Consider the following 13,701-nt stretch of genomic DNA (forward strand, 5'->3'; position numbering starts at 1 on the left):
AGCTATACGTTGCAGTTTACTTGACCTGGGGGCTGTTAACATTCCCCAAACAGCTGAGTAACTCTATCATGACTGTGAGAAGATTTTACGAGCAGTTACACGCTGCGTACTGTTGACTGATAGAATAGCGGATCGTTAACCTTTCACCTGCAGCCTGCCCCTTTGCTGGAGAGCAGGGGATTGTCACTCGCTTCTGTGTTTACTTTGACTCTGACTGCAGCTGTGCTCAGGAGGAACTGTTCGATCGACTGATCAAGAGGCCCAGCATCTTGGAAACCGAGGTGATTAATAGAATCTCTTAAGTACATAAAAAATAGGAGCAGGAGTCGGCCATTCGGCCCCTTGAGCCTGCTCCGCCATTCAATGAGATCCTGGCTGATCTTCAACCTCAACTCCACTTTCCTGCCCGATCCCCATATCCCTTGATTCCCTTAATGTCCAAAAATCTATTGATCTCTGTCTTGAATATACTCCAAGACTGAGCCTTCACAGCCCTCTGTGGTAGAGAATTCCAAAGATTCACCACCCTCTGAGTGAAGAAATTCCTCCTCATCTCAGTCCTAAATGGCCGACCCCTTATCCTGAGACTGTGACCCCTGGTTCTAGACTCCCCAGCCCGGGGGAAACATCCTCCTTGCATCTACCCTGTCGATCCCCCTCAGAATCTTATATATTTCAATGAGATCACCTCTCATTCATCTAAACTCTAAGTACAGGCCCAATCTACTCAATAAATGAGTCACCACTCAGTCACTGCCATCCTGGGTATTGTGAGAGTAAAGGGGACAGAGTCTCAGAATAAGGGGCCGCCCATTTAAAACTGAGATGAGGAGGAATTTCTTCTCTCAGAGGGTTGTAAATCTGTGGAATTCTCTGCCCCAGAGAGCTATGGAGGCTGGGACATTGAATATATTTAAGGTGGAGATAGACAGATTTTTGAGCGATAAGGGAAGTAAAGGGTTATGGGGAGCGGGCGGGGAAGTGGAGCTGAGTCCATGATCGGATCAGCCATGATCTTATTGAATGGCGGAGCAGGCTCGAGGGGCCGAATGGCCGACTCCTGCTCCTATTTCTTGTGTTCTTATGTAAAGGGTCACTTTAATCCATTTGTCTCCAACGGACCAACACCACGCTCTTGCGAAGAATGAGGGTATGGTGGTCACTTCAGGAGATGCTCGGCACTGCTCCAGCCCCGGCAGGAGTTAGGATTGAGCTGATCCAATTCCCGTACGCACTCCCGAGTGTGCACTGGCGGTGTATAAATGGAATCTCACATTGTCCAGCTCAGCGATTTGTACATTGAGATCATCCACTTTTTATTTAATTCAGTCTCGGGCTGCGGGTGTCTCTGGCAAGGCCAGCACTTACTGTCCAACCCGTTGTTGCCCCTTACAACTGAGTGTCTTGTGAGGCTACTTCAGAGTTAACCACACCAGTGTCGGACTGGAAAAGTAAAAGGAAAGACTTGCATTTATATAGCGCCTTTCACGGCCACCGGACGTCCCAAAGCGCTTTTCAGCCAATGAAGTACTTTTGGAGTGTAGTCACTGTTGTAATGTGGGAAACGTGGCAGCCAATTTGCGCACAGCAAGCTCCCACACACAGCAATGTGATAATGACCAGATAATCTGTTTTTGTGATGTTAATTGAGGGATAAATATTGGTCCCAGAACACCGGGGAGAACTTCCCTGCGCTTCTTCGAAATAGTGCCATGGGATTTTTTACGTCCACCTGAGAGGGCAGACGGGGCCTCGGTTTAACGTCTCATCCGAAAGACGGCACCTCCGACAGTGCAGCGCTCCCTCAGTACCGCCCTTCCGACAGTACGGTACTCCCTCAATACTGCCCCTCTGACAGTACGGTACTCCCTCAGTACTGCCCCTCCGACAGTACAGTACTCCCTCAGTACTGCCCCTCTGACAGTGCGGCGCTCCCTCAGCACTGCCCCTCCGACAGTGCAGCACTCCCTCAGCACTGCCCCTCCGACAGTGCGGCACTCCCTCAGTACTGCCCCTCCGACAGTGCGGCACTCCCTCAGTACCGCCCCTCTGACAGTGCGGTGCTCCCTCAGTACTGCCCCTCCCACAGTGAGGTGCTCCCTCAGTACTGCCCCTCCCACATTGAGGTGCTCCCTCAGTACTGCCCCTCCGACAGTGCGGCGCTCCCTCAGTACTGCCCCTCTGACAGTGCGGCGCTCCCTCAGTACTGCCCCTCTGACAGTGCGGCGCTCCCTCAGTACTGCCCCTCCGACAATGCGGCACTCCCTCAGTACCGCCCCTCTGACAGACCGGCGCTCCCTCAGTACCGCCCCTCCGACAGTGCGGCACTCCCTCAGTACCGCCCCTCCGACAGTGCGGCGCTCCCTCAGTACTGCCCCTCCGACAATGCGGCACTCCCTCAGTACCGCCCCTCTGACAGACCGGCGCTCCCTCAGTACCGCCCCTCCGACAGTGCGGCGCTCCCTCAGTACCGCCCCTCCGACAGTGCGGCGCTCCCTCAGTACTGCCCCTCCGACAGTGCGGCGCTCCCTCAGTACTGCCCCTCCGACAGTGCGGCGCTCCCTCAGTACTGCCCCTCCGACAGTGTGGCGCTCCCTCAGTACTGCCCCTCCGACAGTGCGGCGCTCCCTCAGCACTGCCCCTCCGACAGTGCAGCGCTCCCTCAGTACTGCCCCTCCGACAGTGCGGCGCTCCCTCAGTACTGCCCCTCCAACAGTGCAGCGCTCCCTCAGCACTGCCCCTCCGACAGTGCGGCGCTCCCTCAGCACTGCCCCTCCGACATTGCGGCGCTCCCTCAGTACTGCCCCTCCGACAGTGCAGCGCTCCCTCAGTACTGCCCCTCCGACAGTGCGGCGCTCCCTCAGCACTGCCCCTCCGACAGTGCGGCGCTCCCTCAGTACTGCCCCTCCGACAGTGCGGCGCTCCCTCAGTACTGCATTGAAAGTGTCAGCCTGGATTTTGTGTTCAAGTCTCTGGATTGGGGCTCGAACCCAGACCCTTCTGACTCAGAGGCGAGGGTGCTGCCCACTGAGCCCTGGCCACTGACCCACTGGAGTCACCTATCGGCCCAAACCGGGTAAGGGTGGCAGGTTTCTTTCCCTGAAGGGTCATCAGTGAACACAGTGGGTTTTTAACGACAATCTGACAACTTCATGGGTCACTTTTACTGCAACCGACTTTTTAATTCTTTGATTTTTAAAATTAAATTCACATTTTCACACTGCCCCACAGTGGGATTTGAACCGTAACTCTCACCGAGAGTTTTACCCCATCGCGGCTGGTCCAGAGAAACCCCTACACACAGGGCGTCCCAGGTAGATGTATCTGGGTGATGGTGGGACATCTCACCCCCCGACCCCCTGCGCCCCAGAGAGAAGGGGAATGGGAGGGAATTGGCTGGTTTCCGTGTGGGTTTCCACGTGCAGTACTAACCGAGATCTCCTTTACCAGCTGCGGTTATACGTGCGACAGATTCTGGAGGGCATCAGCTACCTGCACCAGAATAATATCCTCCACCTGGACATCAAGGTAACCGCTTTCACTCAGTGTCCCTCCTGGGGTCAGCACACTGCTTCTCCAGCTTACACCAGCTCTTGTCATTCGCTGACTCTCTGAGCTTCACAACAGGCGCAAGAATGAAAATACATCTTTGCTGTTCATGAAAATTGTGAGAGATATTATAATTATGTGATTTCGATCTACCTCTGTCTGTCTCCTGCTCTCTGTCTGTCTCCTTTAAAAAAGGAGGGTGAGAGAAAATGGAATTATAGACCGGTCAGCCTCACATCGGTAGTGGGTAAAATGATGGAATCAATTATTAAGGGGTACAGAGACGATTCACTCGGCTGATTCCAGAGATGAGGGGGTTACCTTATGATGATAGATTGAGTAGACTGGGTCTTTACTCCTTGGAGTTCAGAAGGATGAGGGGTGATCTTATAGAAACATTTAAAATAATGAAAGGGATAGACAAGATAGAGGCAGAGAGGTTGTTTCCACTGGTTGGGGAGACTAGAACTAGGGGGCACAGCCTCAAAATACAGGGGAGCCAATTTAAAACAGAGTTGAGAAGGAATTTATTCTCCCAGAGGATTGTGAATCTGTGGAATTCTCTGCCCAAGGAAGCAGTTGAGGCTAGCTCATTGAATGTATTCAAGTCACAGATAGATAGATTTTTAACCAATAAGGGAATTAAGGGTTATGGAGAGCGGGCGGGTAAGTGGAGCTGAGTCCACGGCCAGATCAGCCATGATCTTATTGAATGGCGGAGCAGGCTCGAGGGGCTAGATGGCCTACTCCTGTTCCTAATTCTTATGTTCTTATGTTCTTATGTCATAGCAGCGCATTTGGAAAGAGGTGACATGATATGTCCAAGTCAGCATGGATTTGTGAAAGGGAAATCATGCTTGACAAATCTTCTGGAATTTTTTGAGGATGTTTCCAGTAGAGTGGACAAGGGAGAACCAGTTGATGTGGTGTATTTGGACTTTCAGAAGGCTTTCAACAATGTCCCACACAAGAGATTAATGTGCAAAGTTAAAGCACATGGGATTGGGGGTAGTGTGCTGACGTGGATTGAGAACTGGTTGTCAGACAGGAAGCAAAGAGTAGGAGTAAATGGGTACTTTTCGGAATGGCAGGCGGTGACTAGTGGGGTACTGCAAGGTTCTGTGCTGGGGCCCCAGCTGTTTACACTGTACATTAATGATTTAGACGAGGGGATTAAATGTAGTATCTCCAAATTTGCGGATGACACTAAGTTGGGTGGCAGTGTGAGCTTCGAGGAGGATGCTATGAGGCTGCAGAGTGACTTAGATAGAACATAAGAACATAAGAATTAGGAACAGGAGTAGGCAATCTAGCCCCTCGAGCCTGCTCCGCCATTCAAAAGATCATGGCTGATCTGGCCGTGGACTCAGCTCCACTTACCTGCCCGCTCCCCGTAACCCTTAATTCCCTTATTGGTTAAAAATTTATCTATCTGTGATTTGAATACATTCAATGAACTAGCCTCAACTGCTTCCTTGGGCAGAGAATTCCACAGATTAACAATAGGTTAGGTGAGTGGGCAAATGCATGGCAGATGAAGTATAATGTGGATTAATGTGAGGTTATCCACTTTGGTGGTAAAAACAGAGAGACAGACTATTATCTGAATGGTGACAGATTAGGAAAAGGGGAGGTGCAACGAGACCTGGGTGTCATGGTACATCAGTCATTGAAGGTTGGCATGCAGGTACAGCAGGCGGTTAAGAAAGCAAATGGCATGTTGGTCTTCATAGCGAGGGGATTTGAGTACAGGGGCAGGGAGGTGTTGCTACAGTTGTACAGGGCCTTGGTGAGACCACACCTGGAGTATTGTGTACAGTTTTGATCTCCTAACTTGAGGAAGAACATTCTTGCTATTGAGGGAGTGCAGCGGAGGTTCACCAGACTGATTCCTGGGATGGTGGGATTGACCTATCAAGAAAGACTGGATCAACTGGGCTTGTATTCACTGGAGTTCAGAAGAATGAGAGGGGATCGCATAGAAACGTTTAAAATTCTGAAGGGGTTTAGACAGGTTAGATGCAGGAAGAATGTTCCCAATGTTGGGGAAGTCCAGAACCAGGGGTCACAGTCTAAGGATAAGGGGTAAGCCATTTAGGACCGAGATGAGAAACTTCTTCACCCAGAGAGTGGTGAACCTGTGGAATTCTCTACCACGGAAAGTTGTTGAGGCCAGTTCACTAAATATATTCAAAAAGGAGTTAGATGTAGTCCTTACTACTCGGGGAATCAAGGGTATGGCGAGAAAGCAGGAATGGGGTACTGAAGTTGCATGTTCAGCCATGAACTCATTGAATGGCGGTGCAGGCTAGAAGGGCCGAATGGCTTACTCCTGCACCTATTTTCTATGTTTCTATGTTTCTATGTCTTTCTCCTTCCCTCTGTCTGTCTTTTTATTGCCCATCCCTAATTGCCCCTTGAGAAGGTGGTGGTGAGCCGCCTTCTTGAACCGCTGCAGTCCGTGTGGTGAAGTTGCTCCCACAGTGCTGTTAGGGAGGGAGTTCCAGGATTGTGACCCAGCGACGATGAAGGAACGGCCGATATATTTACAAGTCATGATGGTGTGTGACTGGGAGGGGAACGTGGAGGTGCTGGTGTTCCCATGGATCTGCTGCCCTTGTCCTTCTCGGTGGTAGAGGTCGCGGGTTTGGGAGGTGCTGCCGAAGAAGCCTTGGCGAGTTGCTGCAGTGCATCTTGTAGATGGTACACACTGCAGCCAGGGGGCGCCGGTGGTGGAGGGAGTGAGTGTTGAAGGTGGTGGATGGGGGGCCAATCAAGTGGCTGCTTTGTCCTGGATGGTGTCGAGCTTCGAGTGTTGTTGGAGCTGCACCATCCAGGCAAGTGGGGAGTGTTCCATCACACTCCTGACTTGTGCCTTGTAGATGGTGGGAAGGCTTTGGGGAGTCAGGAGGTGAGACACTTGCCGCAGAATACCCAGCCTCTGACCTGCTCTTGTTGCCACAGTATTTATGTGGCTAGTCCGGTTAAGTTTCTGGTCAATGGTGACCCTCAGGATGTTGATGGTGGGGGATTCGGTGATGGAAATGCCGTTGAATATCAAGGGGAGGTGGTTAGACTCTCACTTGTTGGAGATGGTCATTGCCTGGCACTTGTGTGGTGCGAATGTTACTTGCCACTTATCAGCCCAAGCCTGAATGTTGTCCAGGACTTGCTGCATGTGGGCACGGACTGCTCCATTATCTGAGGAGTTGTGAATGGAACTGAACACTGTGCAATCATCAGCGAACATCCCCACTTCTGACCTTATGATGGAGGGAAGGTCATTGATGAAGCAGCTGAAGATGGTTGGGCCTAGGACACTGCCCTGAGGGACTCCTGCAGCAATGTCCTGGGGCTGTGATCATTGACTTCCAACCACCACAACCATCTTCCTGTGTGCTAGGTATCAGCGCAGCCAGTGGAGGGTTTTCCCCCTGATTCCCATTGACTTCAGTTTTACTAGGGCTCCTTGATGCAACACTTGATCAAATGCTGCCTTGATGTCAAGGGCAGTCACTCTCACCTCACCTCTGGAATTCAGGGGATGTAAATTTGGTCGGGCCTCATTTGGAGCGGTGTCCCGGGCGGAACGGTGAATTTTGCACCGGCAAATAGAAACATAGAAACATAGAAAATAGGTGCAGGAGTGGGCCATTCGGCCCTTCGAGCCTGCACCACCATTCAATAAGATCATGGCTGATCATTCACCTCAGTACCCCTTTCCTGCTTTCTCTCCATACCCCTTGATCCCTTTAGCCGTAAGGGCCACATCTAACTCTCTCTTGAATATATCCAGTGAACTGGCATCAACAACTCTCTGCGGCAGAGAATTCCACAGGTTCACCACTCTCTGGGTGAAGAAGTTTCTCCTCATCTCGGTCCTAAATGTCTTACCCCTTATCCTAAGACTGTGACCCCTGGTTCTGGACTTCCCCAACATCGGGAACATTCTTCCTGCATCTAACCTGTCCAATCCCGTCAGAATCTTATATGTTTCTATGAGATCCCCTCTCATCTTTCTAAACTCCAGTGAATACAGGCCCAGTCGAATAACGGTTTGTGTCTGCCGCCACAACATTCATCAGCTGGGCCCGGAGTGTGGCTCGGGGTGCTAAGGGAGTCGTTGGATGCAAGGCCAGCTGAGCAAGGGAAAATCCCGAGCTAAACAGCCGGCCTCGGAGCGCCATATGAGAGGCCTGGGGAGGGCGTAAAAACTGAAAAAGTCCCACCAAAAACATTCCCAATCTATAGCTCACGCCACCGAAACATAAATCGCAAAAACAAAAATGTTTTTAAACAGTTCCACTTATCTGAGGTGGACATTACTGACCTCCTTGTGACCACGACAGGTCGGACCTCCCGCTTTCACAGTCGTTCCCAGCAGGGGGCGCTAACGAGTCGGGCGGCAACCAAAAATCGAGCCAATGTCGTGACCATAAGAACATAAGAAATAGGAGCAGGATTCGGCCCCTCGAGCCTGCTCCGCCATTTAATACGATCACGGTTGATCCCATCATGGACTCAGCTCCACTTCCCCGCCCGTTCCCCATAACCCCTTAATCCCTTATTGTTTAAGAAACTGTCTATCTCTGTCTTAAACTTATTCAATGACCCAGCTTCCACAGCTCTCTGAGGCAGAGAATTCCACAGATTTACCTCTCTCCCTCTGAGAGAAGAAATTTCTCCTCATCTCAGTTTTAAATGGGCGGCCACTTATTCTAAGACCATGCCCTCTAGTTCTAGTCTCCCAAAATCAGTGGAAACATCCTCTCTGCATCCACCTTGTCAAGCCCCCTCATAATCTTATACGTTTCGATAAGGTCACCTCTCATTCTTCTGAATTCCAATGAGTAGAGGCCCAACATACTCAACCTTTCCTCATAAGTCAACCCCCTCATCTCCGGAATCAACCGAGTGAACCTTCTCTGAACTGCCTCCAAAGCGAGTATATCCTTTCGTAAATATGGAAACCAAAATTGCACCAGGGGGCGTTGCACACCGGTTCGCCTGTCCCGGGCGGTAATGCTCCGCCTGGTCGATACCGGCCCGGAATGTCGCGGTGGGGCGCTGAAAGATGTCCACCCGGGCGCTAACAGGGGCGGCAAAAGTCCGAATTTCTAACCCCAGCTCTCTTGTCCACTTTTGGACCAAGGCTGTCAAAAACTAAAGTTCCCCCGTTATCACTACTCTATAATTAGAAACATAGAAACATAGGAAATAGGTGCAGGAGTAGGCCATTCGGCCCTTTGAGCCTGCACCGCCATTCAATAAGATCATGACTGATCATTCACCTCAGTAACCCTTTCCTGCTTTCTCTCCATACCCCTTGATCCCTTTAGTCATAAGGGCCATATCTAACTCCCTCTTGAATATATCCAATGAACTGGCATCAACAACTCTCTGCGGCAGGGAATTCCACAGGTTAACAACTCTCTGAGTGAAGAAGTTTCTCCTCATCTCAGTCCTGAATGGCCTACCCCTCATTGTTCATGCACCTCTCTGCAATTTCTCTGCAAATGTTCCCCTCCATATCTTTCCCACTAGTTGGTGGTCTATCGAATACACCTAGTAGTTTAATGGCATGTCTATTGTTTCTTAACTCTCGTCATATAGATTCTGTCCTTGACCCCTCCAGGGCATCCTCCCTCTCCAGCACTGTATCATTCTCCTTAACCAGTACCACACCACCTCCTTTCCTTCCTTCCCGAGCTTTCCTAAACAACTTATAACCAGGAATATTTAATACCCAATCCTTCCCTGTTTTGAGCCAGGTCTCCGTTATCGCCACCACATCATATTCCCATGTGGCTATTTGTAGCTGCAGCTCACCAACCTTGTTTACTATGTTTCGTGCTTTCGCATACATACAATGTCATCATCATCAGAGGCAGTCCCTCGAAGCGAGGATGACTTGCTCCCACGCCAAAAAGGGATGAGTCCACAGGTGTTTCAATGAAGGACCTAATATTCCAGATCCCGAACTACATCCTGAAAGGTGGAAGATCCCTGTGTGTGGATTTTTTTAACGTGGGGTGGCCGTTGCACACCAGCCACCACACGGGGCTTGACAGAGCGAGGTCTTGGTCCAGTGGCAAGGGGATCCAAGGCGACTGGAGACCTGCCCTGCTGCACGGACCTAGTGCGCCCACATATCGCACAGTGTGGGCTGGGCCTGTACTGCCCCGGGGCCCTCGGCTCTCCTGGGCCCCGATCACGTCCCTCTACAATCTCTCGCCGCTCCTGCTGTATCTGCCCACGCTCCAATCACCGACCTGGACCTTGGTGACATCACGCTTCACTACCGTTGCTCTCCTGCTCCATGCTGCTCCCTGGAGTGGTACACCACCAAGCTACTCCTTCCGCTCCCCGGCCTGCTCCAATGGTACACTGTAAGCCCATCTTAGACCATCCTGTGTTCTCCCTTAGTCTGACCCCACCTAATACCGCACTATTTGTCTTTCCCAATCCTTTGTGCACCTTGTTTGTAATGCTACATTCTGGTGTCCGTTCCCCTGCTAACTGAGTTTAATCCCTCGGACCTCTCTCTAATTTCTCTGCAAATTTGCCCCTCCCTATCTTTCCCACTATTTGGTGATCCATAGAATACACCTAGTTGAGGTGCAACGCGTCTGGCTTGTACAGGTCCCACCTCCCCCAGAAGCGGTCCCAATCCCTCAGGAATCTAAAGCCCTCCCTCCTGCACCATCTCTCCAGCCACGCATTCATTTGCTCTATCCTCCTATTTCAGTACTCACTAACTCGTGGCACCGGGAGTAACCTGAGCTGGAGAATGGCAGTCACTGTCCCCCTCAGGGACCTTTACCCCTTGAGTCCTACTGCTGCAGGAGGACGAGAAACTAGGAACTGCTGGACGAGGAAATAAACATAGAAACATAGAAACTAGGTGCAGGAGTAGGCCATTCGGCCCTTTGAGCCTGCACCACCATTCAATAAGATCATGGCTGATCATTCACCTCAGTACCCCTTTCCTGCTTTCTCTCCATAGCCCTTGAACCCTTTAGCCGTAAGGGCCATATCTGACTCCCTCTTGAATATATCCAATGAACTGGCATCAACAACTCTCTGCGGCAGGGAATTCCACAGGTTAACAACTCTCTGAGTGAAGAAGTTTCTCCTCATCTCGGTCCTAAATGGCTTACCCCTTATCCTTAGACTGTGTCCTCTGGTTCTGGACTTCACTAACATTGGGAACATTCTTTCTGCATCTAACCTGTCCAATCCCGTCAGTATTTTATATGTTTCTATGAGATCCCCTCTCATTCTTCTAAACTCCAGTGAATATAAGCCCAGTCGATCCAGTCTTTCTTCATATGTCAATCCTGCCATCCCGGGAATCAGTCTGGTGAACCTTCGCTGCACTCCCTCAATAGCAAGAATGTTCTTCCTCAGACTAGGAGTCTAAAACTGAACACAATATTCCAGGTGAGGCCTCACCAAGGCCCTGTACAACTGCAGTAAGACCTCCCTGCTCCTATACTCAAATCCCCTAGCTATGAAGGCCAACATACCATTTGCCTTCTTCACCGCCTGCTGTACCTGCATGCAAGCTGTCAATGACTGATGTACCATGACACCCAGGTCTCGTTGCACTTCCCTTTTCCTAATCTGCTGCCATTCAGATAATATTCTGCCCTCATGTTTTTGCCACCAAAGTGGATAACCTCACATTTATCCACATTATACTGCATCTGCCATGTATTTGCCCACTCACCTAACCTGTCCAAGTCACCCTGCAGCCTCATAGCATCCTCCTCACAGTTCATTCCGTCCCAGCTTAGTGTCATCGGCAAACTTGGTGATATTGCACTCAATTCCTTCATCTAAATCATTGATGTATATTGTGTAAATAGCTGGGGTCCCAGCACTGAGCCCTGCGGCACCCCACTAGTCACTGCTTGCCATTCTGAAAAGGACCCATTTATCCCGACTCTCTGCTTCCTGTCTGCCAACCAGTTCTCTACCCAAAGCCATGTGCTTTAATTTTGCACACCAATCTCTTGTGTGGTACCTTGTCAAAAGCCTTTTGAAAGTCCAAATACACCACATCCACTGGTTCTCCCTTGTCCACTCTACTAGTTACATCCTCAAAAAATTCTAGAAGATTTGTCAAGCATGATTTCCCTTTCATAAATCCATGCTGACTTGGACCGATCCTGTCACTGCTTTCCAAATGCGCTGCTATTTCATCTTTAATAATTTATTCCAACATTTTCCCCACAACTGATGTCAGGCTAACTGGTCTATAATTACCCATTTTCTCTCTCCCTCCTGTCTTAAAAAGTGGTGTTACATTAGCTACCCTCGAGTCCATAGGAACTGATCCATGATCAATAGACTGTTGGAAAATGATCACCAATGCATCCACTATTTCTGGGGCCACTTCCTTAAATACTCTGGGATGCAAACTATCAGGCCCTGGGGATTTATCGGCCTTCAATCCTATCAATTTCCCTAATGCAATTTCCCGCCTAATAAGGATATCCTTCAGTTCCTCCTTCTCTCGAGACCCTCTGTCCCCGAGTACATACGGAAGGTTATTTGTCTCTTCCTTCGTGAAGACAGAACCAAAGTATTTGTTCAATTGGTTTGCCATTTCTTTGTTCCCCATTATAAATTCATCTGATTCTGGCTGCAAGAGACCTATGTTTGACTTCACTAATCTTTTTCTCTTCACATATCTATAGAAGATAATCTTTTTCTCTTCACATATCTATAGACCAAGGTCCGTGTGGCTTCTGCTATCCAGGCACTCCCAGGGTACAACGATACTGGAGCCACCATAGGCGGTCCCTCAAAATGAGGATGACTTGCTCCCACGCCGAAAAGGGATGAGTTCACAGGTGTTTCAATGAAGGACCTAATATTCCAGATCCTGAACTATATCCTGAAGGGTGGAAGATGCCTGTGTGTGGATTGTTTTAACGTGGGGTGACCGTTGCACACCAGCCACCACACGGGCTTGACAGAGCGAGGTCTTGGTCCAGTGGCAAGGGTTAACCAGGACGACTGGAGACCAGCTCTGCTGTACGGACCTAGTGCGCACACATATCGCACAGTGTGGGCTGGGCCCGTGCTGCCCCTGGGCCCTCGGCTCTTCCGGGCCCCAAACTCACGCCTCTCCTGGGCCCCAAACACTCGCCGCTCCTTTGCCCCGACCTCGCCACTCCTGCTGTACCTGCCCGCACTGCAATCAGCCGTCGCCCTCCTGCAGCAGCACGCGCTGCCCCCTGCCGTGGTATGTCACAGCACGCTGCTCCCTCCAATGGCCCCGGCCTGCTGATGGTCTTGTTGGTCGGGACCGCAGCGCTACTGGAGTTGTTGACTGACCACAGCAATCAGTCGCTCATCAATGAGTCGACAGCAGATCCAGACATGGGGACGGGGAAATCCTCCTCCGCGCATCAAACGGTTTCAAAATCAAAAGGAGTTTTGAGAGAGTAAATAGGGAGAGACTGTTTCTGGGGGCAGGAGGGGTGGTAACCAGAGGTCACACAAACAAACATAGGAACCGGAAGAGGCCATTCAACCCCTCGAGCCTGTTCCACCATTCAATGAGATCATGGCTGATCTGTGACCTAACACTTATACTTGCATCGGAGGCAGTTCAGAGAAGGTTCACTCGGTTGATTCTGGAGGTGAGGGGGTTGACTTATGAGGAAAGGTTGAGCAGGTTGGGCCTCTACTCATTGGAGTTCAGAAGAACGAGAGGTGATCTTATCGAAACGTATAAGATTATGAGGAGGCTTGACAAGGTGGATGCAGAGAGGATGTTTCCACTGATGGGGGAGACTAGAACTAGGGGGCATAGTCTTAGAATAAAGGGCCGCCCATTTAAAACTGAGATGAGGAGGAATTTCTTCTCTCGGAGGGTTGTAAATCTGTGGAATTCTCTGCCTCAGAGAGCTGTGGAGGCTGGGTCATTGAATATATTTAAGGTGGAGATAGACAGATTTTTGAGCGATAAGGGAGTAAAGGGTTATGGGGAACGGGCGGGGAAGTGGAGCTGAGTCCATGATCGGATCAGCCATGATCTTATTGAATGGCGGGACAGGCTCGAGGGGCCAAATGGCCGACTCCTGCTCCTATTTCTTATGTTCTTATACCCGTCTTTGCCCCATACCCCTTAATACC

The 13,701-nt window shown here is 50.4% G+C and overlaps 1 protein-coding gene across 1 annotated transcript in view; it reads left to right on the plus strand.

The window, feature by feature from the left end:
• The window catches only part of LOC139260440 (striated muscle-specific serine/threonine-protein kinase-like), a 458,414-nt gene that overhangs the window by 310,850 nt on the left and 133,863 nt on the right, over positions 1 to 13,701 (plus strand). Inside the window, exons 23-24 of the mRNA XM_070877003.1 lie at positions 221 to 281; positions 3,451 to 3,528. Coding sequence (XP_070733104.1) covers positions 221 to 281; positions 3,451 to 3,528 — 139 coding nt within the window. The remainder of the gene's footprint in view (positions 1 to 220; positions 282 to 3,450; positions 3,529 to 13,701) is intronic.

The sequence above is a fragment of the Pristiophorus japonicus genome, chromosome 3 (assembly GCF_044704955.1).
Source record: "Pristiophorus japonicus isolate sPriJap1 chromosome 3, sPriJap1.hap1, whole genome shotgun sequence".
NCBI lineage: Eukaryota > Metazoa > Chordata > Chondrichthyes > Pristiophoridae > Pristiophorus > Pristiophorus japonicus.